At 42.9% G+C, this 25990-nt stretch overlaps 3 protein-coding genes and 1 long non-coding RNA gene across 12 annotated transcripts in view; 2 read left to right on the top strand and 2 right to left on the bottom strand.

The window, feature by feature from the left end:
• The first annotated feature begins 414 nt into the window (after positions 1-414).
• Positions 415-5625, top strand: LOC112558255. Of its 3 annotated transcripts, none has more exons than XR_003098113.1 (4): positions 776-852; positions 4030-4223; positions 4905-5100; positions 5484-5625. It is a non-coding gene; the product is annotated as an uncharacterized LOC112558255 (long non-coding RNA). The 3 variants fall into 3 exon arrangements; XR_003098112.1 differs by lacking the exon at positions 776-852 and adding an exon at positions 3458-3803; XR_003098111.1 differs by lacking the exon at positions 4030-4223 and having other exon boundaries at positions 415-852.
• Positions 5626-8357: 2732 nt separating this feature from the next.
• On the bottom strand, positions 8358-10006 carry LOC112557035 (GTPase IMAP family member 4-like). Its single transcript, XM_025226600.1, has 4 exons — positions 9860-10006; positions 9431-9606; positions 8893-9286; positions 8358-8635 (listed from the first exon to the last, which is right to left on the bottom strand). Exons 1-4 carry the CDS (start codon positions 9882-9884, stop codon positions 8565-8567), a joined length of 666 nt encoding a protein of 221 aa, XP_025082385.1. The 5' UTR covers positions 9885-10006; the 3' UTR covers positions 8358-8564.
• Positions 10007-13036: 3030 nt separating this feature from the next.
• Positions 13037-16025, bottom strand: LOC112558075 (GTPase IMAP family member 4-like). 4 transcript variants are annotated; one of them, XM_025228264.1, is made up of 4 exons: positions 15743-16025; positions 15039-15069; positions 14214-14386; positions 13037-13757 (listed from the first exon to the last, which is right to left on the bottom strand). In XM_025228264.1, the coding sequence occupies exons 1-4, from the start codon at positions 15782-15784 to the stop codon at positions 13152-13154; spliced, it is 852 nt and encodes a 283-aa protein (XP_025084049.1). In that variant the 5' UTR covers positions 15785-16025; the 3' UTR covers positions 13037-13151. The 4 variants fall into 4 exon arrangements, with proteins under 4 accessions (XP_025084049.1, XP_025084048.1, XP_025084051.1 ...); XM_025228263.1 differs by having other exon boundaries at positions 15039-15072; positions 15743-16022; XM_025228266.1 differs by lacking the exon at positions 15743-16025 and adding an exon at positions 15356-15502.
• Positions 16026-17720: 1695 nt separating this feature from the next.
• The window catches only part of LOC112556672 (sodium/potassium-transporting ATPase subunit alpha-B-like), a 58278-nt gene continuing 50008 nt past the window's right edge, over positions 17721-25990 (top strand). The window contains exons 1-2 of one of the 4 annotated variants that reach the window (XM_025225883.1): positions 24442-24696; positions 24846-24960. In XM_025225883.1, the coding sequence (XP_025081668.1) occupies positions 24937-24960 (24 nt within the window). In that variant the 5' untranslated portion in view covers positions 24442-24696; positions 24846-24936. Of the gene's footprint in view, positions 18237-21229; positions 21260-24441; positions 24961-25990 lie in introns of those variants that run through there. The other 3 variants (XM_025225881.1, XM_025225884.1, XM_025225882.1) reach the window with 3 other exon arrangements.

Genomic DNA, 25990 nt, shown 5'->3' with positions numbered 1-25990 from the left:
ACCTTGACATGAAGAACTGAGAGTCGACCAGACTCATCGCTTGAACATTTACGGCAGGTTGCGGCTTATAAGAAAGACTGTTTGTGTTCAAACAGACAAGACGACAAACAATACAGTAAGCCAGCAAACAATTAGCACTTTCCACTCCGATAAAAACCTGAAACATACACTGCAATGTCTGTAGTAGACACACACAATGGTGGTAAAGGGATCTACAGTCATGCATGAGGACAGTAAGCACAAATACTTTAATCCCCCACTTTCCCCTTTTGGGGGAAAGGTGAGGCTGGTCGCGAGTTATTGTTGAATTAAATTGAATTATTAATGAATTTTCAACTATTAAAAATTAAATTCCCCTTGTCTCGAGGGGGAAAAAACCCTCTCTTACCTACTTCACGCGCACACACACACAAAGTCGGTGAGATCCGTTAGCAGCCTTGAGTTCCAGCCACCGGAAGGTCATGTTTCAACTACCACTGCCTGACCGAACATGCCTCGTCCCCATTGTCACCGTTATTATTCCCGCCACTGTCTGCTCAACAGACCTAAAAAAAAAATACACCTCCCCAGCCCCTGCAAGCTGCACCCACCCCACTAATACCTGGCGAGTCATCGGAGCGTGACGGAGGCAACAGTCGCCTCCCTTGAGCTCGTCAGCGACTGGAGGTAAACAGCTTGGTCCCCACGTGTAGCCCCCCACCTCTCCCCATACCCTCCCCACCCTCCCTCATTCTCTTGGCAACGTTTGTTGGTCATATTCACGCAGTGCCACAAGACACAAGACACAAGGTCTGACCACAAGACTGTCGGTGACTTTTAGCAGCAGGTGATACCAGCTGGGTGTCATTACAGGTAGGAGACTGTTTGCACAAATACACCTACAATTTCAGCTTTTTATTCTTTCATTCGTCCGTTCTTTTCTTTCTTCCTTCGCCTACTTTTCCTTTTTTTTTTCATGTTATAAATATTTTTTTTACAATTTTGTATTTTACGTTTGTGTCAACTTTTCTGCGTGCCAACCGCCACTTGGAGTATGTCTGTTGTAAAATCGTTGAAACCTTATAAAGCATTTGTTGTGATTGATTGAGTTATTGATTGCCACTCTCTTGCTTTCTTCTGTTGCTCGCATTCTTTCACCTTCTCCGCCATTTCTCGTCTGGACCAACCTTTCGATCTGCTGCTCACTCTCTTCACTACGGGCGTTCCCCTGAGGGCTGCACCGTGAAATCAAACATTAATTAACATTCAACCTGGCCTGCAACCTGCCGGTATCACCATCTTACAGGTGTTGTTTTTGGTGGCAGACACAGAGACAATCTGTGTTCTGTAGGACTTTCGATTTGCAGACGATCAAACAAAAGCTTCACAAGGGCAATGCAGACAGAATAGCAGTGAGTGGTTCACTGGGCTGCGAGACAGAGGACTAACTTCCAGACAAAGTCCTTTGGCACACATGTGGTCGATCATTAGAATCAAGTTTAATGTTAGTCTAGACTCTAGAGGGTGCATTTTTTTAATAATGAATGGATAAAGATCCGAACAAGAAAATGTTTCCCAGGTACAAAAGCACAATTTTCGGGTAGCAAGCCATACCCGTAGGCCGCGACAACAGCTTTCATCGGTCGTTCCACCGGCCAATGCCGTGCACACAAAAGCGCAGTCACCCGGCAAATGTAGAATCGTGTGTAGAATGTATTTATTGTATGAAATACTATACCCCGCCGATACAATGGAAGAATCAGATTTCTGTAGTCCGCCATTTACCCCATTGACCCAAAAAAGTATGATAAATAGTTGGAATGTCTGGCACCAGTCTATTTATAGTCGAGGAGGGAGGGACTGTGAAAAGTACACAATTATTAACCTCGCCTTTCTTCCCTTACCCTCCCTCTCTTTCCTCTCCTCCCTTCCCTCCCACAGCAGGATATTACCTGTCAGCGTGGCGCCCATATATTAGTAGGTAAAGGCTTTGCTTATGCCGCCAGCAATGGGGAGGTTGAATGTACTCCTCCAGTTACCCAGGGCCTGTGGTACCTGGGACAAGGTATGCAAAGAAACGGCCGAGGAGGATGAATGAAGGTTTAGTTAGTGACAACTGAAACTGTGAGAAACCTGCGAGAGAGAGATGGTATCCAGGTGTTAGAAGGACACGTCTCTACCTGTATGCCGGGAGTATGGAAGAAATGTCGGAACTTGTAGTGTGTGTTAATGCCAAGAAGAGGTCTGTACCTGTATTCAGGTATGAGTGTGTGAGTGCCAAAGAAAAGGAAACCGAGTTAAAGTGCAACATCGCCGATGTGAGTGTCTGTGTTGACAGTCTACAATTGGGTTGTAAGGTGCAGTGATGTCATCTTTTTATCAAAGTAGAAAATACAACCAACCTAACTTTCCTCTGTGCGGTCAGCACTGTCTTTGTACTTGTCCTCGTGTCCGATGAGCATGTGATGACAGCTTCAAAGTTCGTAACCTATCGGACGAACAAATCGCTCGCCCGGAACATTTGGCTTCGCTTAAAATGTGCGAAAAGTAATTTACATAGTCATAAAGAGAGCCGCCCCAAGCTCTTCTGTCCCTCACAAGTAGAACATTCCAAAGGCAGCGTCCAAACACAAAAGCTATATTCTTGATATTCAGCCGACAAACATGTAGAAATCATGCTACAGAGATAAATCCTGACATGGCTTTCACGCGTGCTGACACACTAACAATCGCATTGTAACCAGCAAAATGGTGGAACCTAAACGTGCACGTGGATATATATATACCATAACATTATTCGGGGCAAAAACTAAGCTAAGAAAATAAAGAAGAATCAGTGTCTCAGTATACTGAGTGAAGATTCATGTCTCACCATTGCCTTCTACGGGTTTAAGGTGGTCCTCGGCTTTTCATATTGTGATATAATAAATATCATCTTGCCCGATCCTGGTTGAAACCGCTTGTTCTAAGCCAGAGACGAGAAAACCTGATGACTTCCTCTTCTTCTCTCAAATTTTTATTTCGGTCATTAATTATACAAGACTTGTGGGCGGTCTGCTAGATGCCCGGACTGGATGTGTAACCTCGGCAAAACCGTTCTTCATCTGGGTTAACTCTTTCCAGCCTGCAAATATACAGTTGTCATACAAACACTACAGGCAAGTTTGTCAGCTATGAAGATATATTTTTTGAAAGCATTAGTTATAAACGTTCGAGAGGTTAACATCGTAAGGTGTTATTGTTAACAAGTTGAAGTTACAATATCTTATCAGCCCCGGTAACACATCAGAAGAACATAAGTTTCGCAAACAGTCATTGAAGCTGCCTTTGAAACAGCATGAAGACGAATACACAGACGCACACATGCATTTTCTCTCATTCTGCAAGAAGTGTACATCCTCTCACATCTATGATATTCAAGAAACACAACTTCTTTCAACACAACGATCGCTATCTTCAGACACACGAACCAAAAGGTAAAAACAGAAAACGAATCGGGACTCGAGAGAGAAAAGCTTTGAGGGATCAATGTTTAACGAGGGACGTGAGGAAGAGTCGATGAATGAGGGATCAACGGTGTGTGAAGACGGAAGAGATTAACAGAAAGGAGAGAGAGACACACACACTGTCGTTATACACCAGCAGGAGAAAATACCAAGTGTTGTGCCTTAAAAAAATACACTGAGACCTATCTGAAAGTGTAAAGAAGGACTCAGAAGTCCGCTGATTTCAACAAGACCTCACCTGAGTTCATCGAGTGGCGTTCACTCATCTGTTCATGTTGCAAACCTCGGAGACACAGCTACCTTTTCTTCTGTAAACAGGTAACTTACTGGCTCATGGTGCTTTGTGTCTAAAAGTAGAATGCTGTGTTTAGACTGGAGATAATACTTTGATCGTTTTAGAGTTCAGAAATATTAGTTCACGTATTTTTAATCTGAATTCTTTGCGACCTCGGCACGGCTCTACATTTCATTAAACTAGTTTAAAGTTCATGTATGCAAAGACGGCTTCTGAGCCTTTGGCTGTACTTTTGTATATCATGTTTAGGTTGTTGGGGATGAGGTGCTAGAGACCTCAGTTTTCTCGCTGCCAGCAGTTGGTGAGGAAGTCAGCTCGTGTGTGCTGACGTGTATGTGCGTGCGTGCGGGGATGAGGATGTGAACCAATGTCCATTTGACTGCAGTCACAATCAACGGATTGCACCCTTCCGATGTATTTTCATAAGTGCTCAAACTAAAGAGGTTGGTGATAGTATTGCGAATGACCATCTCTTTTATATTTTTGCATTTAATTGCCTCTTGTCATCATAGCTGCTAAACCAAGTCACACAACATTGAGATGGTGTCTTGCCAGTTATTGGCTTCACAGTTGCGGCAAGATCAGGTTGCAAGGTTCGCGTGCATGATTGAATCCTCTCAGCCACTGGATACCAAACAGTTAATCTCGCCATCATGACAATAGCCCTGTACTCTACCGACTTTTCAAACACGGAACAAAAGTTCAGACAGGTTGAGGCCGTTATTGTACCTAACCAATATGGACGAATGTTTGAGCAAGTTGAACTGACTTTTTACATGGCGGTTGTACACAAATCTCTGCTAATCTTTAGTTGATATGTGCACGCGCGCCCACACACACACACAAAGCAATTGTCTGCAAGATGATAGACTCTATTGTCTACACCTGACTTCTGTCGATAACCCGACCACTTCCAGCGGAACTGACACCGGTGTGACTAGCAGACCAGAGAACGGTACCCGGGGTGGCCTCTTTGTCCAAAGCTACCAGACCGTGAATGCCCCCCCCCCTCGAAACATCGTTCGAAGATATGTGTGTGTGCGTGCATGCGTGCGTGTGTGTGCGTGTGTGTGTGTGTGTGTAAAATCACGTGACAGTCATGTGACGTGCTGGCATTGTTCCAGTGACGAGCTGCAGCCGTTGCCATCCCCCTCCCCCAGTGGCTGCTGACGTCAACAACATGCTGTAAAGGACGACAGACAGAAGACGACATGAATATGAATAACAGAATGCTGGACATCATTCGCGGCTGGTGGTTCCAGGTGGCGCTGCACCTCTCCCTCACAGGTGTTTGGGAACCTCTGGAAGAACGGATCATCGGTATCCTTTCTCGTCTACCTGTTCGGCGCTGTTTTTGTTTTCAGCTAACGTTTTCTTGTTGCCTTCTTGACCTGACATTTGTGTTTTTGTTGGCTTGATTTTCTTTCTTTTCTTTCTTTTCTCTTTTTCTCATCTTTATTTTTCTCCTTTTTTGTTATTTTCTTTGTGTAATTTTCGTTTAAATTTTTTTCTGTATTTTAAGTTTTTTTTTGTTTGGGTGTTTGCTTGTTTGTTTTTTGCTTTTATTGTCTTGTCTTTCCTATTTATCGCAAGGGCATCATAATTATTATTAGAGTAAGCTATATCGTCATCTTTAACTGCACACACATATTTCCATGTTATCCATGTTTGCTGATTCATTACAATCCCTAACCTCTTCGCAGTATTCGTTGTTTTCTCCAGCCTCATCCTCCTGACCTCTGTAGCCTACATCTACATGCCCGGTCACCTGCTCATGCTCTTCCACTTTTTCCGCAATATCATCAACGAAATCACTAACAGCAAGTGACAAGGCCACGCCCCTCATCAGTGCACGCGACCACGTGTGTCCTTGATCACGTGATGGTTCTCATCGATTTCTTGTGTGACGTCACTAATAAACAACCCACACCACCACCACCACCACCACCTATGGCTATCAGGCCGTGGGCTCACCTGCCAGCCCACCGCAGGTAGAGACCTCACAGGCTAATGAACCTCACAGGATAATGAACGGCACAATTATTGTCTGCCAGGAAGGAGGTCGACTGATTGCAGCTCAGCTTTTTTCAAGTCTCAGTCGCAGCCTGTGAGGTCATTCACTTTGTGGAGGGCGAAGCAGGTCACATGGTCTCGTGTATTTTGTGATGCCTGACTGACAGATTACACTTCCTAAACTGTTTGCTGTCACAGTTATTACAGTTTGTCATTTTGCAGCATTATACCCGAAATAGCGAGTGATTTCCTTGAGTACCTTCCTGGATTATTTTCTGTTACTTCAGACTGATTTTGCTGGGGTTGCTGATAATGTTTGTTGTTCTGGCGTTGTTTGACTCTTTCTTTCTCTTTTTTAAGGAGTTTGACTAGTGACTGTGGCTTATTCTTTGTGTCATTCTTTGCGTTTCCAGACTTAGACACAGATCAGTGAGTGTCTTTATTGTTTCACTCCGCCATGCTTTAACTGATCAGCTCCAGATGGCTTTTCTTCCTCCCGACTGGTAGAACTCTTTCCACCTCCTCCCGTAGGACTGGTAGGTCTGTAAGTTCGCTAGTTCTAGTCTCCTTGCTTTGAAGAACACAGCTGTCTTCAGCTGTCTCCAGTTGCACAGGTCTTTACAACATTCAGTCCATCGGTTGAGTAAAGAAGTGTTTTCTGTAAGAAGGCGGCCATTGTGTCTCTGATGACTGAGGTCGTGTGTTCTTCACCTCCATCGGCAATGAAAGAAAAGACGATATAGTATTTTGCAACATTTCAAAGCATGGCATAAATAAACGTAAACAAGTTTCATTGCAGCTACAAATTAATTCCCTTTAAAATCAACTTGAATAGTCTCTTAGTCAAATTATATCCGTTGAAAGGTAGTTCTTCCATTTAATCCACTGACTGGTCATTTATTGCAGTGGACGTGGACAAGCGAGATTTTACAGAGTAGTTGATCACAAATAGATTGGCGATGCATAAGTTTTAAACTCCACTCATTTATTAAGAGTTGTTACAGTTTGTTGTGAGACATGAATGCAGCGCTATGTTTGGTTGCAACTTATCAATAAAGAATTGTTTGTTTGTTTTTGATTTGGCAAAAAAGAGCATGAGATAAGAGGAAGTGTGCACGTGCCTGTATATCTGTGTTTCTGTACTCGTGTACGTTTGTGTATGCATTGTGCGTGCATGCGCGTTTGCGAGGGGGCCGGTGTTTTGCAAACTGCACCGCAATGGTAGACGCGCACTTTATTCAAACACGCACCCACACACACACACACATGTCCTCCAGACAGAAACAAGAACATGGAAGGTCTACAATGGAATCGAGCAGTCAGCATTCAGAATTAAAACTGATGACCCGTTATACAAAGTCCTGTAACTTGGTGACACACATCAGTGTAGAATCTTTGTGAAATTAATTTACACTAATGAGAGTGTCACGTGTCTTGGCGCCTTTTCATTACGAGCGTTTGCGAGGTGTCCACTGTCTGTACCTGTGGATAAGAGACATCTGTTCATGCTAATGCCTCTTTATATTTCGAGCATTTTGTACCTAGGGTCCTGTTACCTGCCAACTGTCTCCCAGGACCATGACAGTTATTTGTGTGGTGGATAGGAAGTCAGGGTACGTCGTTGGCCCTCGGAATATGTTGGAATGAAGGGCAAATGTTTCGTCTCTGTAATTATGAGACCCCAGTGATGCTTGTCGCAAAAAGCTGATCTAGTAGAAAAAGCGGCTCCCCACATGCGGTACTGGTTACCTGCGGTCTAAGGGACGTAAGCGCGACACATGTTCATCACAGAGTGTGCAGGAGTTTCTTCCCCTAACTTTGCTTCCCACTTGTGTGGCCGGACTTGGAGACGGGGTCTGCCATTGAGGACTCAACAGAAGTTTATCCTATTTACAAAAAGAATGATGTAGTGTAATGTACACAGAGTAATAAGGCATACGAAACCGATATACGACCATAATTTACCATAACTTGCTTAAGTTTCAACTGTCAAATAAACCTTTTTCTGTTTTACTTATGATATTGATGTATTATGTTTGGGTATGCTGGTCTTTATCCACATGATATTGCTGAATAGAATCTCTGTATCAAGGGCCTGTTCAGTTTCAAGGTTGTCTCTTTAGACTGCTTGATATTGCAGTAATCTTACAAGTGATTGCTTCCGGAAAAGAAACAAACATCGCCTGTGTCATCTATTTCGTTTGGGAATTTGTTTTTCAGATTCGTTTAGCTCATAAAGTTGCTAAGTGCGGAGTGAAACTGCCTACATACTTCCATCCACTCACTCAGTCACTCATCCACTTACACATCCATCCACTCAACTACATTTAGACAATATCGGCACTATGTTAAAAATAAAGTGCTGTGGCAGAACTATTGTTTGTGGGCATGGGTGGGCGTGGGTGGGTGGGCGAGTATCTCCGTGCTACCCCTGGCTCCAGATGAAATGTGTTCCAGAGGCAGAATATGATCTGTCTGTCCGCCATGGGTACAAATGTTTTATTATTTAGCCATGTGAATTTTTTTTAAATACAACAGGAGGGCTTAAATGCTGAAGGCAAATGTTCTAACAATTTCATTTTATTTTGTATCTCCCTTAATTGAAACCTTAGCATTAAAATATTTCATGAGAACCCGTGCAGTCTTTCGTTCCATCTTTTGAAGCTGTTGATAACATTGAAGTGCAGTGGATGTCATCAGCCTCAGTCACAAAATGGCGCCCGACACAAGCACCTGACGTCCCGCCACGTAACCCTGTGACTTCTGGATGGTCAAACTGGTCCACATGGACAAATCTGAACTCCCAGAATTTTTTCTCTTTCGATGTCTTTAATTTCTTCACCTGACACACAAATATAAATTATATTTTCCAACCATGTGGTGTAACATTACAATTTTATGATCTTTTTCTCACTAGTGTCAAAATAAAAGGTCAACAAATATATTCTCCCAAACATTTCACACATGTAATTTTTTTTACTTATCTGTCGTGCATTATCTAATCATTTATACAAATTTAGTATGAGATTTTCTATCATTTATACATTTAGCCTCTCTTTCCTGTTTTGTCCGTAATGTATGTAATAACAAAGTCCCTACCTAACTTTTCCAGAATGTCCAAAAGATTTTGCACTTGTTGACCCTTCTCGTCGTCGGTGGCTTTGCTGTTGAAGACAACATAGCGACCGCTGGCGTCTTTGACGACCGACTGCAACTCCTTGCTTACCGTCCTCAGCACCGTGTCCACCTGTAGGTCAAGGCGATCGCCGAAGGTGAAGGCCACGACCAGGCGTTGGGACAGCGAGTTGCCGCCCCACAGCCATTGCAGCTGTCGGTAGAGGGCGTACTCGGTCGGCGTGTATGGCGCGTCACATCTGACGGTCAACAAGATGGCGTGGGGGTCAGGTGTCATCAGTCGTTTCCACTCGCTGACCTGGCGCTGTGCTTCGTCTGACGTCAGACCCAGGTTGGCGATGTCAGGTGTGTCAACTACCTGTAAGAACGTGTTTACATACAATTTAGGAAAAAGCATCTGAACCATTCCATCCATCCATTCATCCATATTCAATAAAGATTCGTTACTTAATATCTAAGGGCATCTATTATATGTTTGCATGAGTGTCATTAACGTCCGCACCTTTAGTTGCTTCCCTTTGAACTGTCCTTCATCCATCTGGGTGCCCAGGGTCGTGGAGCTCATGCTGCAGCAGACGGGGAAGCTACTCTTGCCGAGCAGGATGTTACCCAGGGTGCTCTTCCCGTTGCCCGTTTTCCCAACGATGATGATTCGCACTTCGGAGAGTGTGTCACATTCTATCGAACACACACACACACACACACGTGTATATTCACAAACATAATAATGACAACTCGTTTGCTAAACTTTGTACAGTAGAAAGTACAGCAAACCTACATTTTCTCTCATAACATAATCTTCATGAAGGTCCGCCTCCTATGTACCTGAGTTACAACTGTCATACACAACAAAGTCCACTGGCATTCAGAGCTCAGAGAGCAAATAATATTAAAAACAAATAACATGGACTAAGCTTAATAAGTTACTTACCAAAGCTTTCTTGTTTGGAGTCCATGTTTTACTGCGACTGGCAAAACAAACAATGGAATGCTGCTCCAGGCAAGCAGCCGTTCGTGACCCCAGTGGTACCGCTGAGCCACTCAGGATCTGAGGTATGAGTCACACTTTAGTTTCGGCTTGCCCGGTGTTTCCGGATGTGTGTCTTCTTACAAACTTCCTCTGAGATGATTTCGATAATTTGGGGGGTGACAGGGGGGTTGAGGGTGTAGGTGTACATATTCGTGACCTCTGACTTTATTGAAACCAAAGAAACCAGTTACATTCGTCAGACTTATTCCATTTAGTCTACTCTGGAAATTTAAAACTAGTATTTCATTAGTATTGTCTATTTTATATGTGTTGCTGTGTCTTCCTCCCTTTTTTCCTTTATTTTGTTGCGTATGAAATTTTTCAAACTTCTGTTTCGTGTACAGATATAATTGTTCATTGACATCACATACTTATATCTGGGTTGACATCAAGCTATATTATTATGTTTTGCGTAATTTAAACAAATATGTGTTAGAAAGATATATGTCGATATTGATAAATATAAAATTGTTGATGGTTGGTATGAAATGCATTTTTCCTCCGTTGTGTAAAGATTTTTTCCCTTTCAAATAAAGTTGATAGAGGAAGTCTTTACTTTCTCACTTTCCCTTTCTACTACATTAGGAAATGCTGAGATAATGATGAAATGAGTTAATAAAATGAATTCTATGAAATGTGTGTGTCCTGGTAAATTTACTTTCATTTATTTTGGTTTCGTCAATCAAATCAAATACCGTTGATTGCTTTGCAAGCCCTATGCTCTGTTACTATATTATTATTGTTTTCGTTGTTGATGTGTTTAAAATTTGTCTGACATCGTTGGTGAATAAAACCAGAGGGAGAGATAAAGAAAGAGAAGAAATGAAAAGACGATGGACAGAGTATTCAGGAAGCAATAGTTAAGTCATCAAACAACAAGCTGGGGTGGTCGAGTAGACACACAGAAGTGCAAGAAAAACAGGAAAAGCTGCAATGACAAGGAGACAAAGCCACCCCTTGTGTCCTTATTTCCAACTGCGTCAGTTTAAGAGGGATCTTATTTATGTTTACAATCAATCAACATCAAGTGAGAGCGTTTGAGTCAGACCCTAGAATAGACATAAATAGGCTACAGAGGGAGAGAGAGAGTAGGAGGAGGAGGAAGAATGATTTTCCTGTCGCCGCGTCTGTTTCTAGTCTGTAAGATATTATTATGACAAAGTGGATTTCCTGACAGATGTCAGTGTGAGTGGGGGGTGTCAGAACATGACAACCTTCTTCTTACTGCTGTCATGTCTGTCATGTCTCTCCTGTCCTTGATGTCTGTCATTTGTGATCTTTATCTGCTTTGCTCAAACATTTGGGAAATCTTTAAGACCAAGAGTTAAAGGTAAGTTCGCCTCACAGAACCTAATGGATGCAGACAACCTCCTGAGACATCAAAGAGATGCTACTGTCAACAGTCCACGATGTGCTAGGGCATCACAAGAAGAGTTAACAACCTTCGATCACAACCAAGATCTTTGTGACCAAAGTGTCCTTGAAGAGAGAAATGAAAATAAAATCCTAGACATCTTCCAACTATAAAGAATAGGAGCAAACTAGTTTAGAAGAACTGGAGGGATTGCCAGTGCCAGACCATAAAAGAGGTGATGTAGAACTACTGTTACAGTAACCCTGTGTTGGTCAGTTGTGATGTAACTCTGACCACCAACGTTAACCTAATCATGCACTGGAAACATTACTCACTAAACGAGCGCCCATCCCTGGTTTTCCCGAGCAAAAGACTTGACATGTGAAGAAAAATACAACAATGGCAGAATTTAATAACATGACAAACAGTCACCTAGAAAGGGGACTTTGCATCATCCGTTTAATTTAAACCTGCAGAGCTGTTAACTTCCGCTTGAATCACCATCTACTTTTACATACATACTCACATTAACAGTCGTAACTGACAATTGTCATAACATCACCACTCACACTTGTGATGGACTCGAGATCTTTCTTTCAACATGAGACAACCGATATGTTTATGTTTTTTTAAAACTGTTTTTTCAAGAATTAACAAATAAATAAATGAAAACTATAATAAACCGATTCCTAGGGAGGCAACTAAGTGCAAAAATAAAAGATCCATCCTGTATAATGACACTCTTCTTCTTGGTCTTAGTCCCCAGTGGAGCATAGGGCTACATCCACACCAAGCTCAGGATCGGGTTTTGAGCATCCTTCAGTTGAGACCATGTCATCCAGGCTGCCTCCGCCTCCGGATCGTCTCCATGTCTGTCTGGGTCTCCCAACCCTGCTCTTCCCTTGTGGGTTCCAGTCCAGAACTTGTCGGCCCCTTTGTGTGCTTACAAATTATGTTCTTCTCTTTCAGTAGGATTTTAGAGGCTATGACTAGAAACCGATTGGACTAAATTAACAATAAAGTAAAATGACAAAAAGTCACTTTCATCTAATCCAGTAGAAGACAAGGTTTTCGCCTTCTCTCTCTCTCAGGAGCAGTGAGGAAAAGAGGCTCGAAAAATAAGGAGGAAACGAAAAGAGAAAAAAAAACACATTAGCTGTTCGGTACATTTTTCATGAGTGTATTTTTTTCAGGCTTGCTTTGTGAGTTTTTTTCTTAAGATCGTGTACTTGAATCGTTTCGCGTGTGTAAGATGTGTGTGTGTGTTACATTTTTACTAGTTAAAATAAATTTTTATCTTGTATTGTCAACACGTGTGTTTTCCTGTTTTCTGATGATCTATAGGCATTGTTGCTCGTCTCGGGTGGATGACCGACCGTTGAATGAATTGACTGTGCGGGTGCCTACGTGTGTGAACTCGTGAGCAACACACTCAGCCCTATTGTTTAGGAAGTAGGTTAAGTTTTACTGTCAACACGAAACAGAAACTGGATTTCTAATATGGTCTAGAAGATGGACAGTAGATGCTTGACAACAACATTCTAAACAGGAAAAAGATGAGAGGTTTTCCGACAGTTTTAATTTTCAATTACAAAACATCTTTGACTGTGCACTTTAGAACCGCTCTGAAATCATCTATACAATTCACCATAAAACACGTTTTACCTTCTGTCAGTTTAGAACAGTTGTTATTTACAGTTTATTAAACATCTTTGAAAACATACTTGTAAGAAAATCATAATTTATTGAAGCCTATTTTGTTTTCTTGATGTGCGACACAAGGTTTTAAACATCAAATCCAGTCACACGCAAAGAAAAGACTTTTGAGTTAAGGATTTGTTACATCACAGCACAAACATGTTTAGGAATGAGTCCAAACGATAGAATATGCAAGAGTTTTCCACAAAAAGTGCTGTTTTTATCTTCCACAATTTTCTGCTTGATCTCGGACCTTGGGCACCCAATGTTTTCAATCTCTTCTTTCATCTTCGCTTCAAACTTTTGAACGAGTTCGTTGGAAAAGCACCGTCCACCATTGGCTTTGACGATGCTAGCCACGGTGTCGATGAGGAAGTCCCCCTGTCTGGTCCTGTCCCTCCAACTGCTGTTGTTGCTGAACCCGACATACCTCCCTTCAGCCTCATCAAGCACCTGGCGTAGCTTGGGAGGGATGTTCCTCAGCTCCATCTCCAGGGTTCTGCCCTCGCTCCTCAGCTCGTCAACGCCGTTGAAGATGAGGATCATGTACTTGGTCAGCTGCTTGCCGAAGAGGTTCTTGAGCTCCTGGTAGGCCGTGTACTCCTCGTCCGTGAAGCGCTGGTCGCAACGAAGAGCCATGATGACCGCGTGAGGTCCCGGGGTCACGGTGGCGATGCACTTGACGATCTCGCGCTGAACCTCCGCCCTGCTTCTGTGAGTGTCGCACACACCTGGCGTGTCAGTCACCTGCAACCACGGAGTTGGGGGACGAGGATTATTAATGGTTTTCTTTTATTTACACTCACTAGTTTTTATTTTTGTATATTTACTTTCTTTCAGCTATTCCCGTTCTCGTTAACTGCTTTGCTCCTTGGTAATAACTTTATTTCTTCATTTATTTATTTCTAATAAATTGTATTATATTAAACACTTTTGTTTTTCTAAGAATAATTTATATACTATTTTCCAATTGTCCTTTCGACACAGTTTTTATAATAAGGTCTTTGTTTCGGTTCTCAATCTGTAAATAATTTCCCATCTCGGTTTCCTCTTGCGTTAAAAAAAAAATTGAAAACAAAACAAAAATAGAAATATTTTTTAAATGTTCCTTGTTTGTTGTCATAATTTTCACAAAACTTGTGTGTGTGTGTGTGAAATCATCTGGAAGAAGGGTATATAGTATATAACTGACAACCGTCTCACCTGGATGCGGAGGCCGCGGCGGAACGTCTCGTGCCAGTCACACCTGTCGGTACCCGAGCTCATACCACGTGACTGTCTGCAGAGCTCCTGCCCTAAGATGGTGTTGGCTGCAGAACTTTTTCCATTGCCAGTCTTGCCAATGATGACAATCCGCACCTCGTTGTCTTGGAAGACTGCAACGCAAAGACACGACTGAGTATACGATTCAACGAAGAGAAAGTTTGCATTATTATGTTCACAGAGGTACAAAGAATTCATAGACAAGAGGTCACAAAGAGGTCACAACGTAAACTGAAATAATGAGTCAGTCACACTTGCAGAACAGCAGCAGTAGATAGAATCCACTTGTGGATCCTAAACATTTAACGGATGCTTTTTCTTTAAATCATTCAACCATCAAGTGGTGATGGTCGTATGCATCCTCGCAAGCTGGATGACATAAGAGGACACTTACACCGAGAGTAGTTTACACAAGGACCTGAGCCTGATAGTCCTCTAGTCCCTCGAAAGGTGCTTCAATATGGGGTGGGTAGGTTTAGGGTGAAGCCAAATGTAAACATCGCCGGATACTATTTTAGTGGCTTCTTCCTGAATATCATCAAAATTACTTCAAGATGGGTGTTGCACATTAACAGTGATTTTATTGTCAAGGCCACGAGCGAGCATCGTGTTGGTCACGTGACTGCTGCAGGTCTCGGGTGAAGGAAAAAAAGGAGAAAGCAAGAGTGAGAAAGAGAAAATCTTAGCTCAGTTTTTTCTCCGAGAAACGGTCAAAGCCTTTTGCTTTTTGAAAGGATATTTGTCATGTAAAGGTGAGGAACTCACCAGGTGGCATTGCTGCGACGTCTTCTGAAGTCTTCTGAAAAGAAAAATTGGGGAGGATTATTTTTATAAATCGTGGGGCATAAAACATTTTACACTATGGAGCACAAGACATTGTTTATTAAAAATTCTTACAAATCCAGCTGTATTTCCTCTAATCTGTATAAACTCATTTGAAATATTGTCATGATGTTTCGTGCACCTTCTTATTTATATGTTGTAGACATCAGTCATAATATGGGCATAACTGTCTAACTTTGAGAAAAGAGTATTTGTCTCTAATCTTAGCTCAGCAACAATCGTTTTTCTTAAAACTTTACCTGGTAGTTTTTTCACCATAAAGCTATTTGAATTCAGCAGTATTTCCATCTGACTTATACACTTGTCCGCATGAAACATTAGCACAGCTAGCCCTACATTTCATGGTAGATTTATACTAGCCAGCCGGACATCAGATAAAAATACTTATACTTTCCTTGTCAAATTTCGAAATATTTCCTCGAACCGACCGGAAAATTGAAACACGATATTTAAAATAAAAACTATTGAGCGGAAAGTGAAAATTGCGGCCTCACTCTATGGGCGCAAATAGCTTGAATTTAGTCGCATTATGGCTGACTTTGAACTTAAAAACATTTTAAAGAATTTGTGAACTTGCGAGATACAGTGTTGCTTGCCATTGGAGGCATTACAGGCGGACAACCTACCTCCCTGGTGTGTCTCCGGAGTCTGCACGGTGCAGATGCCATTCCCTCTCTGGCAAAGAACACCTCATGAAGATGTTATAAGCTGCGAAAATGAATCACAGTCTCAATAAATGAATTGGAAAATACCCACGATTTTCCAGAAACACTCGGCAGAAACCTTGCCAGAGAGTAGTTTGCTTTTAGTGTTTCTAGCACGTGACCTGCTTACCAGCCAGCCCCTGATGACTAACCGAGTATTTTTGAATTGGACTAAACTTCTGTTCTCAGGGCCCAGAATAGACACAGGCTGCTACTATTCTTGAAGAGGCTTTTCTTCTTTCTATTGAGAATTAGGCTGTGGGGACTTGCTTTTGCAGACGGACATCCGATGGAACGATGGTTTAGAGTGCTCAGGATGACGCGGTACTGTAGGAGAGAGAGAGCGGGGGAGAGGGAGGGTAAGGGAGCACACTACACACTGTATTGCTAGAAATACGATCAGCTGCGAATAAAGATCAAGGCTAATAAAATGAATCATAATTGATGTTAAGTACTTTGTGTGGTCGTTAAAAATTCACAACGCCTACATCAAAGTACGTCAGTGAGTAGAATATGAGATTGTTTGAATGACAACAATAATACAATAAAAATTCTTGAACTTGTTATGCGCATTTTCTTCGTGTGGAGACGAGCTTGATGCGCTGTATAAATTAGTAGTGGGAGGGATCATATACATCATAACACATACACACAGGATCACACAGTGTGTATGTAGGATGTACGTACACGTACAAATATATGTACAGCATAAGTTCAGATCTCACGATGGAAGTTATTACAATATCCAGCTGCATATATCTAAATATTCATGGCTAATCTTATTCTTCATGTAGCATAACCTAAAAACGTACATATATAAACTCTAACACACACACAGGCACGCACGTAGTACTATAGCCTGGACGAAGCTTAAAAAGGGACATAACTCAAATAACAGGGGTGTCTTCTTTAGTGGTTGCGCCCCTTGTTTTAGCGATTTTTATAATTACTTTTTTTTTAATTGGCCTACACAGCTACGCGCGTGACCTGACGGACGACTTAAAATAAATCGTATTCTTATTCAATTTTATTTGCCCTCTCTATACAGGAAGTTTTAAGTATTGTGTACCTTCCTCTCATGGACAGGATGAATCTCTGGACTTCACAATGGCCTGCACTTTGTCCTGTCTCGTAACTTGTGAGGTGTTAATCATAAAAAGTTTAAAGTAAATAAATGAAATTAAATAAACTTCATAAATACGTAATTATTATTTAGCCCATGATTTTTTGTTTTTAATATAATGTTCTAGCCTAAAAAATACCTAGCTATACTATAAATTATAATAACAAAAATAAAAATACAATAATTAGCTTAAATTAATTTATAGACATGTAATATTTGTTCAGAACATATTTAGTATTTGGATATCTGGTTCTACACTCAAACATCATTATCATCATCATCGTTATCATCATCATCATCATCATCATCATCATCATTTTAGGATGATTTCCAGCTGAATTTCGTTATCCATGCCATTGATTTCTCCAGCTAAACACCTAACTATCTTTGAGGGCGTCTTGTTGCGAAAGGTAATAATGATTGTGGATGTTTTTTGTTTTGTTTACTTATTATGTTTATTTGGTCTCTTTATAACAAATTGAGAAAATCGCGGGGGAGCCTGGTCCTGTAATTCTGGGATTCTGCCCATTCCGCAATCGAAGAAACAATCCCAGTCATCCATGTCCCTCCAGCAGCGCGGTGCTATCCCCCCAGTTCGTCCCAACCGCTGCACGCTTCCACCAGAAAGCAGAGCCCGTCCGACCAGGGACTTGTTCTCAGAGGTACTGAAAAAAAAAAAAACCGCTGGGAGGTCAAGGGTCGCAGTGTCGATCGGCTGCGCAGACTGAGCTGGAGTGCACACGATCGGAAAGCTGCGGCCAGGTCCGTAAGGAGGGAGGGGGTGTTCCGTGTGTGCGTGTGTGTTAGGGGGAGGGGGACAAGGAGGCTTTGCCAAGAAATCACAGAACGAGCCCAGAGAAAGAGCAGTGCGGAAGAGAGGCCAGTGGCTGACGAGAGGCCTGGAGAGAATATCGGCTGGTTGCGAGTTTTTTTACGAGTGGACGCCATTATGAATCTCGAGATGAAGCTTTAGTGGTGGTGGTGGTAGTGGTGGTAGCAGGACAACTTTACAAGGCGAAGCCAGGACAGGAGCCAGCCTGCGGTTGCAGTTCTCTTGCTGGTGGTGCGGTCGTTCATTTAACGGTTGCTGAGAGGAAGAGACGGCGATTACCCGATCCCTGTGCTGCTGTTGTTGCTGCTGCTGCTGCTGCGTCTGCCGGGGGGAGGGAGGGAGCCACAATGGCGGCCACCGCCGCAGCAGCGTCAGGAGGTATCATCCCCATGATCGACATGGACAAGGACGACAACCAGTGGGTTCGCCCCCGGCCAAAGCCCAGAAGCAGCAAACAAGTGGTAAGCTCTTTTTCAAGAAATTAGTTTACAACAGATTTCACATCGTCGTGTCACCTGAATTCCCTTCTTCCCCTACCTCTCCCTCATCACCCATGTTACAACCCTCATCCCCACCCAATCAGCTTATTCGTTTATCGTCTAGACGCGAATGTCAGCCTGGAATTTCATTGATATACCCTGTACTCAAAACTTCTGGAAAAAAAAATACGGGAGACTATTCCAAAGGTAATGACCAGCACTCATTGAACAGTCTTCTCCCTTTATATACGTGTGTTCGCTTTTTTATGCCCAATTGTCTCTGTCTCTGCCTTTCTCCATCTCTCTCTCTGGCAAAGACGTGTCATCGATTGCTCCATGCAGGGATCAGCGAGGCCCCGCTAACAGTTATGCCCCTTTCTCGATTGACCCCTGGCCAAGGTCAGCAGAGCTCGGTGACAGCGCGTGAGTCATTCTCAGCACCGAGCGAGAAACGAGGAAACACGCTGCTGCTTGAACGTGCATACGTCACACCACCTTTGACCTTCCAGCACCGCTGTGGTAAAATTGCCCTTTGACCCCAGGAATCCCGCTGACGTACCACTTCCTTATGCGGTAGTTTTTTTGATTCTTCTCATCCACTTCGTTTTAGCCATTATATATACATTATAGACAACTCCGGGGTTGTAGTGCTGCTGCAGACTTCTCCATCACTTTGCTCATCGATTTCAGATGTGTCCTCGCGAGACTTCCTCCATTCTCTCAGAAAGTGTGTGTGTCGCGCTCTCTGTGCGTCTGTGTCTCTTTCTCGATATGTTGCTCTGTGTTTTTTCCTTTCAGCAAATCCAGGCATGTGTTTCTATGTTCTCAGCGATAGTTTCATAAGGAAATCTTTTGTTATATTTTTCCTGGTTTCGAAAGGGTCACGTTGTTTGAAAAAAATCCCTACACATATGCTAACTTATCTGTTTGTCTGTCTGTCCGTCTATACATCATAACAGAGTTGCGGATGTATGTAGGATTATTTGCAATCGTTCATTCCTCTCCTTACCCTCACATCCTGTGTTTATCTTGTAGTGTCCTTTTTACTGGTCGAGGGCATCGAGATTTAACAGCTCATCGCAAATGACTGGAGTGTGTCCTTTCAACGGTTTCTTGCACTTCGCAAGATCAGAAACTAAGTGCTGTGTAAACGGTGCGAAATTGTGTGCTCTCCAATCACATGATCTTCGTCTTTGTTGAAAAATAGCTCAAGAGTCTGAAAATGATTTTTCGGATTTCAAAGAGAATCCAAGTGGTTCGTTTCTCCAGAATGGTCGATCTCTTTTTTTACTCTCTTTCTTATTAATGTTTCATTGCACTAAATGCTCCATTCATCCTCTTTGTCTGCCGCTTTTTAGCAGTAGCTCGACTAGCTAATATCTTCAAGAATAGTTTACTGTAAGAAACTAAAGATAAAGAAAAGAGCACACAAAAAGTCTACAACTCGCTAAACAAGCAATAATAAGTCATCCTCTTGCCGGAATCCATTTTTCGTTTCTTTCCTCTTTGTCTCTTCGTTCCGAAAGAAAAAGCATTCATCCTAAAGAAAGTATCTTAAAATATCTTAGAGGTTTGGACTTCTTAACTGTTGTGTAAAATCTTCTTATGTAGGTGCAAACTACTTACAGGAACAAACACTTAAGTGCTTGCGCAAGCGGGTTTCATTTTTGTTGTGTGGTTGTGGGAAACAACTGGTAATTGTGCAAGACTAGTACAAGACAGACTTTTTATCGGCAAGACTGCAAATTAGAGAGAATACTTACAACCAATTAAAGTGAGCAATCCTTTGCTTGCCAATTAGAAAAGAAGAATCCTTTGCATCCAAAGCAAGTGCAGTTTAAACCAAGAATTTCTAAGATGCAGCTTTGAGAAAGACATTTTTTTTTTGGCTGATGAATAATGACACTGATGAAGTTAATGCAGATAAGTTATTCACCTTAGCAGCACATGCCATGAGAGTTTTTAAAGTTCTTGAGTATTCACAACACTTCAAGGATTGATTAGCTTCCGGTTAGAGTCGTATAGTTGTTTCTGCTTCACAAATACTGAAATTTCTCTGTACAAAACGGGAAAACTATCAAGGAAACAAAACGATAAAGAGATATTTAAAAATATAAAATGACAGTTTCAGTATCTTTATTTACAGTGTCGTAGTAGTCAATGTTATCATCTCAACATTTTGCAGCGTTTTAATATGGTGAAGAAATGTTAATGCCGCCTTGTTTCTGTCCTATAGTAACTTCCTCGGTCACATTCAAGTACTTGAGGGGCAAATTTCATTGATTTAATTCAAGATACTATCAACACACACTTCATGATTGTACATGATGGATATGAGAAGTTTTGAGCCAACGGGGAGCTGGAAACCAAATATTAATCTATATAAAATACTATCTGACGATTTTATCCTCTTTATATTTCATGTTTTCATCCAGATATATGAGAACAGTATCTTCCAGAAATATCAGCAAATCTTTAGAAAAATGTCATCCCATTCGTATCAGTTGGCATCAGCAGGTGTTGAATGGAGGTTTCGCAAAGGGTGGTCAATCCTCAGCAACGACATGTGATTATCCCCTTTACCCCACCCCAGGAAACTCCTGCTGTGTTGTCAAAACCAATATCTTTATTAATTCACCTGACCCCTAAAGGTTCTCACACTCCGCAAGATAGCATGAAAATCTATTTTTAAAAACCATTATTTATAGCCTTATGTCAGCGTGTCTGCGCTGTTGCAATCCAGACCAGTAAGGGAGATAACACGTATCATGTTCCGCCGCTGGTCCACCTCGCCCTCCATGACAACATGGCGACATAAGTGGTGTGCTCGTGTTGCCCTCACCCTTCCTCTCACGTGCTGTTTACTGGTGTGCGGCGGCTGACTCGTGGTCACGTGGCTGTCAGCAGGTCAGGCAGCTGTTCGTGTCATGTCAGTCGCCGACTCGTTGCAGGCAGGAGACCAGACTACATCGCAGGAGTAGCGAGACTTAATGGTGGTTGAAAAGGTCAGACTGAAGATTCAACACAGTTTGAGGGGTTTAATGGCGACTGATCATAGTCAGGAATCTCTACATCTATCTCTCTTTCTTTTTTCCCTTCACCTTTGCCTCTCCATCCTGTTTTCTTTTTGCTCTCGCTCTCCCCTTTGTCGATTTTTCTATCTGCCTCTTTTTCCTCACTTTGTCTCTCCTTTCTCTTTCAACCCCTCTCTCCTTTTCTCTTCTCTCACCCACGTTCTTTCTGATTACAAGATGTTTCTTTCTCTTCTACCTCTCATTTTCTTCATTTTGTCTCTCTTTTTTGTCGCTCTTAACCGCTCTCTTCTTTTATTCTTTTTTTCTTGCCATTTGTTTCTTAATCTCTAATTTGATTAGGACACAAATACTATACCTTGAAATAACTGCATCGATACCTTTATATATAATTATATCATGACTTAGCTACTTTAAATATATACCTTTTCCCTCCTCTTCAATCCTAAGCATAGACAAACTCTTAGACCTTATAATTAAAAATTAAATAAAGCTAATAAAACAAGCCTTAACAATCACAAAATACAAACTTTTTCTAAAAAGCATTTTAAGGGAGCTACACGACTTTCTTCTCATATGCGCGAGCTCGTTTATAAAGCCCATTGCATGTACCACGCACGTGCGAGAGCTCGCCTATAATAATCCACTCCATCCATCATGCACTCCACTTCTGCTGTTGTGCGAGCGTGCATGCGTGAGTGCATGTGTGTGTGTGTGCCTACTCATGTGGACATAAAGCAGCACATACTATTTGTCTCAAACGACACCTTCAAAGGCGGGCTTGTGCACTTGGTTTCGCACATGTTCTCTCCCAGCATGCCCCGCGAGCCTGGTCAGACATATCAACTCCAATGTCGGTTTTTTACTTTGCCACGCGACAATCGCCGCCTTGCAAACACAACCGATATCCTCTTTGTTCTTTTTTTCTACTCATTTTTCCTTTGTTGTGCTCTGTTCTGTTGGACATTAGCCGGATGCCCTTCCTGTCTGGCGCAAGAAAAAAACTGTTTTAAATTGGTTGAGGTCGCTGGCACACAATTGACTCCCGCTTTTGCCGTGCAACCACCTCGAGGGAACATAAGCAAATCAGTTCCCATCAAAGTGCAGTATTATGTTAAATTGACAGTAGGCCAGGGATCAACATTATTCAGTGAGTTGTACGGGAATACAGTTACACTTCCAATTCGTCTGTGTACAGTCTACATGAATTCGAGATAACCCCTCCCTACTCATTATCAAGATGTCAGACGGTTCTTCCATGAGTTTGTTTCACCACGGACACGTATAAGTTTGTGGTTTTACGAATAACCAGTTCCACAATAACTTCCCGTGGCAGCCTTTCAGCGGATGAGTCTGTCTCCGCTTCCTTGTAGAACCACTTCCATGCGTCTGACGCCATCTGGCATGGTAGGGCGCCCTCTAGCGGCAGCCAGTCATCTGTCCTTGTGTGCCATCCCTCAAGCAGACAAACTCCTTCAGATTCACCTCAGACTTCTCATTTGGCTTTCCACCCTTGTCTGTCTCCGCTACAACGACTGGATTATCTCACAATGGCTGCGACTGTACATGCTGTCCATGAAGGCCAAGACCAACAGCTTTGTTGGCTGCGGTCGCAACAGTCGTAGGATACCCGCAACCTCTTCTGGCAAGCTGGGGTAGATGGGCCATGTTCGCCCGGCACGACACTTTCAGAGAGATCTTCAGGCCACTGTGAAATGGTCGACACAGAGGTGGAGAGAGGAAGAACTTGATATCGAGCCTCGGTGTGGACTGGTCGCTCCATGCAGAACCTGATCACAGGGGTCACCAGGGGTCAAGACAGGTTTAAGAACCTGCATCTGATGGGTTCATCACATTGGGTGAACGATGATGATGAAAGGGGAATTTTTAAAGGACTTAAAAAAAAATTTTGGGGTGCTAGTGTACTGTCAAAGCGTTAATGACTACCAAGTGCATAATTGCCTGAATTATACTATGCTGTGGTTGGTTTAGTTGCATCATGTTTCCGTGAAGAATGTTACAATCGGTTGTTCATCGTGACATGATTTGACTTGCGCTGTGCCTTTGTAGCCTGTTGATATTTACTTGAATCGTTGTGTGTGCGTGTGTACGTGTGAGCGCACGTGCGTTCTTGCGTGTGATCTCTTGACCAGACTTGATGAACTCTTTATACACGGTGGATCATTTAAAAGTAGCCCGCCTCGTATGAAGACTGCAAAACTTCCTCCATTGAAAACATCTGTAAACTTTATTTTCTTCATCCTCATAGATTTACAGTTATCCCCAACCCTCTCTGTCTCTCTCTCGTCCATCCCCTGAACATTCCTACACCTTCGTTTATCTTGCTTCTGCTCGCTGGCTTCCTACTGCGCAACTCCACCTGTGTGAACTTTGTGAACCTAAGATCAATCATGTTGGGGGGAAAATACAACGTATGATGGGAGGAGTTAATATCTCGGTTTTTCAAGAAAGAATTTTTGGATTAATTGTTGTTTCTAGCTTCTCATTGCGTTATCTGTGTTGATTTACAGGTGTTGCTAGGTGCAGAGCGAGTCTAGAATAGGTGATACTTGATAGGTCTTCACATAAAGCCTTCATCAGGTGGATTTTTCTGCGGCTGTTGAATAGATTCTCCAGCGTGGGCAGTTAAATGCCACACGGAAAGTAATGTCGATCTGTAAGAAAAGATGCTTTCAATGAAAAAAAAATTGTTTCGAGTCAAAGCAGAGACTGGGTATTGTTTCCTCGCTCCTCCAGCTCTCATCTTTGCAGCCACACAAACACGCATGATCGCTAACTCACTCTGAAAGTTGTTTTCCACAACTCGCTCAATTTAATTAATCTTCTAGATGTTAAAAAATATTATGCAGGTGAGTGTGTGTGTTTGTGTGTGTGTTGCATCGTGGAATCAGTGCACGAGAGTAGACAGACTAGCATGACGCCTTGCCGAGGCCTGGTTCCATTCACACGGGACCGCCCTTTCCCTGACTAGCTGTTCGATCGGCTCGGAGCCGGCGAGCTAACGAAGCAACAGGCTCCACCGAGCCGGAGCCGAACGCCGTCCTGCCGAGCTAGCGAGGGGCGCTGCTGCGAAGGAGTGTGGCAGGAGCGCAAGTGCGGCTGCGCAGTGCCGACGAACGTGCGCTGCGCGCGCAGAACCGAGCCGCGCCATAGCGAGGTTTCGAACGCTCGATACATCAGCCACCTTCCGTCTGCGTGACTCGGCCAGCGAACTCGCCGACTGATCATCGCAGAAGAACTTTTTTTTTTAAGCCTCTCGTCACTCCTCGAACTGTTGCGCAATCTCTTGCTGTGTGCGGCACCGCTGCAGACTGACCACGCGTGAGAGTTTGCAACTGGTGGCGGTGTTGTGGCACGGATTGCTCAACACGAAGTCGCTAGACTACTAGGTACAGTGCCTTTTTTTTTTTTCTTTCCTTGCTGCTCTCCTCTTCCAATCCAGATCGTGTCGCAAGAGACGATGCATTTCGCAATTAGTTCTGTGGGAAATAGTTGTGAGGACGCTGATTCAACAGGCTGTCGCTTTCCGTGTGTGTAGTGACACTCGGGCTGTGCTTTTTTTCCCTATCGTCTGCTCGCTGTGAGGGCGCTGCTCAAGGATCGTCTGCATCCACAGTTCAAGGACACACATGGCGTCGAACAGCGTGAAAACGGTAAGCCTCGTTTATCTCCTGCAATGTTTCTCTCCTCACTGTATTGCGCAGAGAAAGCTGGTGAGCGAAAATAAAATCAGAACAACCTAGCATAGGTTTCTGAGTGTGAAGATAGTTCATGCTCAGGGTGTTTGTAGTCTGTGTACAGGGAGTTGTAGGGGGCGGTAAGTAATGAGCAGGAGTCTGCAGTTTCGCCCCTTGAGGAATGGCAGCGTCAGTGAATTAGGGAAGTTCACACTTTTAGCTTAAACTGTTGCACTTTTTCTCATTCCCATCTACGATTTCATTTCTAATGTCAACATTAATCAGTAGGTTGGTAATGGTCTGAGTCCGTTTACAAATTCTAAAATAATATTATGTGTATGTGTAGGGTGTGTTCATGTGTGTGTGTGCCTGCGCGCGTTAAGGAAAATATTTGTGCGAATATTTTAATGTTTTGGCAAGAACCAAAAGTTCTTTGTGGAATGATTTATATTTCACTCACGAGACCCACAGCACCACTCCCTGCTAGTCTAGCGCGTCCGTGTGTCCGTGGTGTAGGAACGATTGCAAAACACGCACATACGCAGTTGGGTGGTACTGCCATTGATCGCAAGAGCAGTACAGCAGAGCGTGACTGCCTGCTAAGGAAAAAAACAACTCCAAGCGGCAGTACTTTTCCAGAGATTGACTGGGAAAAACAACGGAGCAACTTCGCTCCCCCACGCTGATAGGCGCAACATTCTTTGGCCACCTTTCTGCACTGACTCACGGCTATGCCACAACATCCAAGGGAAAAAAAAAACCCTTCCAAACTTTTATTTTGGACGATTTATGGAGAATTATTTGCTAGACGCGCATGTGGGTTTGACTACATGCTCTCAAAGACTGGGAAGTAGACGCGGACATATCTTACAAGAACGAGGCCAAGTCTGGTGCCCTTGTAAACAGGCTCTCGCACTGCGCTCGGTTTTAATTCATTCTGGTCTGCGCTAAGGATCCCGTAGACTGCGCTCTGCCTCTTGCCAGCTGGGACTGGCACAACTGCCAC

This window comes from Pomacea canaliculata, linkage group LG2, assembly GCF_003073045.1.
Source record: "Pomacea canaliculata isolate SZHN2017 linkage group LG2, ASM307304v1, whole genome shotgun sequence".
In the NCBI taxonomy this organism is placed as follows: Eukaryota; Metazoa; Mollusca; class Gastropoda; order Architaenioglossa; family Ampullariidae; genus Pomacea; species Pomacea canaliculata.
The sequence above is the reverse complement of the archived record's forward strand: the minus strand, read 5'-3'. Positions and strand labels throughout refer to the sequence as shown.

What these genes read in the sequence shown, in the direction of transcription:
- LOC112558075 (XM_025228263.1), bottom strand. Translation starts at nt 15,784, where the DNA reads ATGGCATCTGCACCGTGCAGACTCCGGAGACACACCAGGGAG. An exon ending in TCCGGAGACACACCAGGGAG is followed by an intron (nt 15,073 to 15,742) that starts GTAGGTTGTCCG and finishes TTTTCTTTTCAG; the next exon opens with AAGACTTCAGAAGACGTCGC. An exon ending in CGTCGCAGCAATGCCACCTG is followed by an intron (nt 14,387 to 15,038) that starts GTGAGTTCCTCA and finishes TTTGCGTTGCAG; the next exon opens with TCTTCCAAGACAACGAGGTG.
- LOC112557035 (XM_025226600.1), bottom strand. Translation starts at nt 9,884, where the DNA reads ATGGACTCCAAACAAGAAAGCTTTG. An exon ending in CTCCAAACAAGAAAGCTTTG is followed by an intron (nt 9,607 to 9,859) that starts GTAAGTAACTTA and finishes TGTGTTCGATAG; the next exon opens with AATGTGACACACTCTCCGAA. An exon ending in GGACATTCTGGAAAAGTTAG is followed by an intron (nt 8,636 to 8,892) that starts GTAGGGACTTTG and finishes TTTGTGTGTCAG; the next exon opens with GTGAAGAAATTAAAGACATC.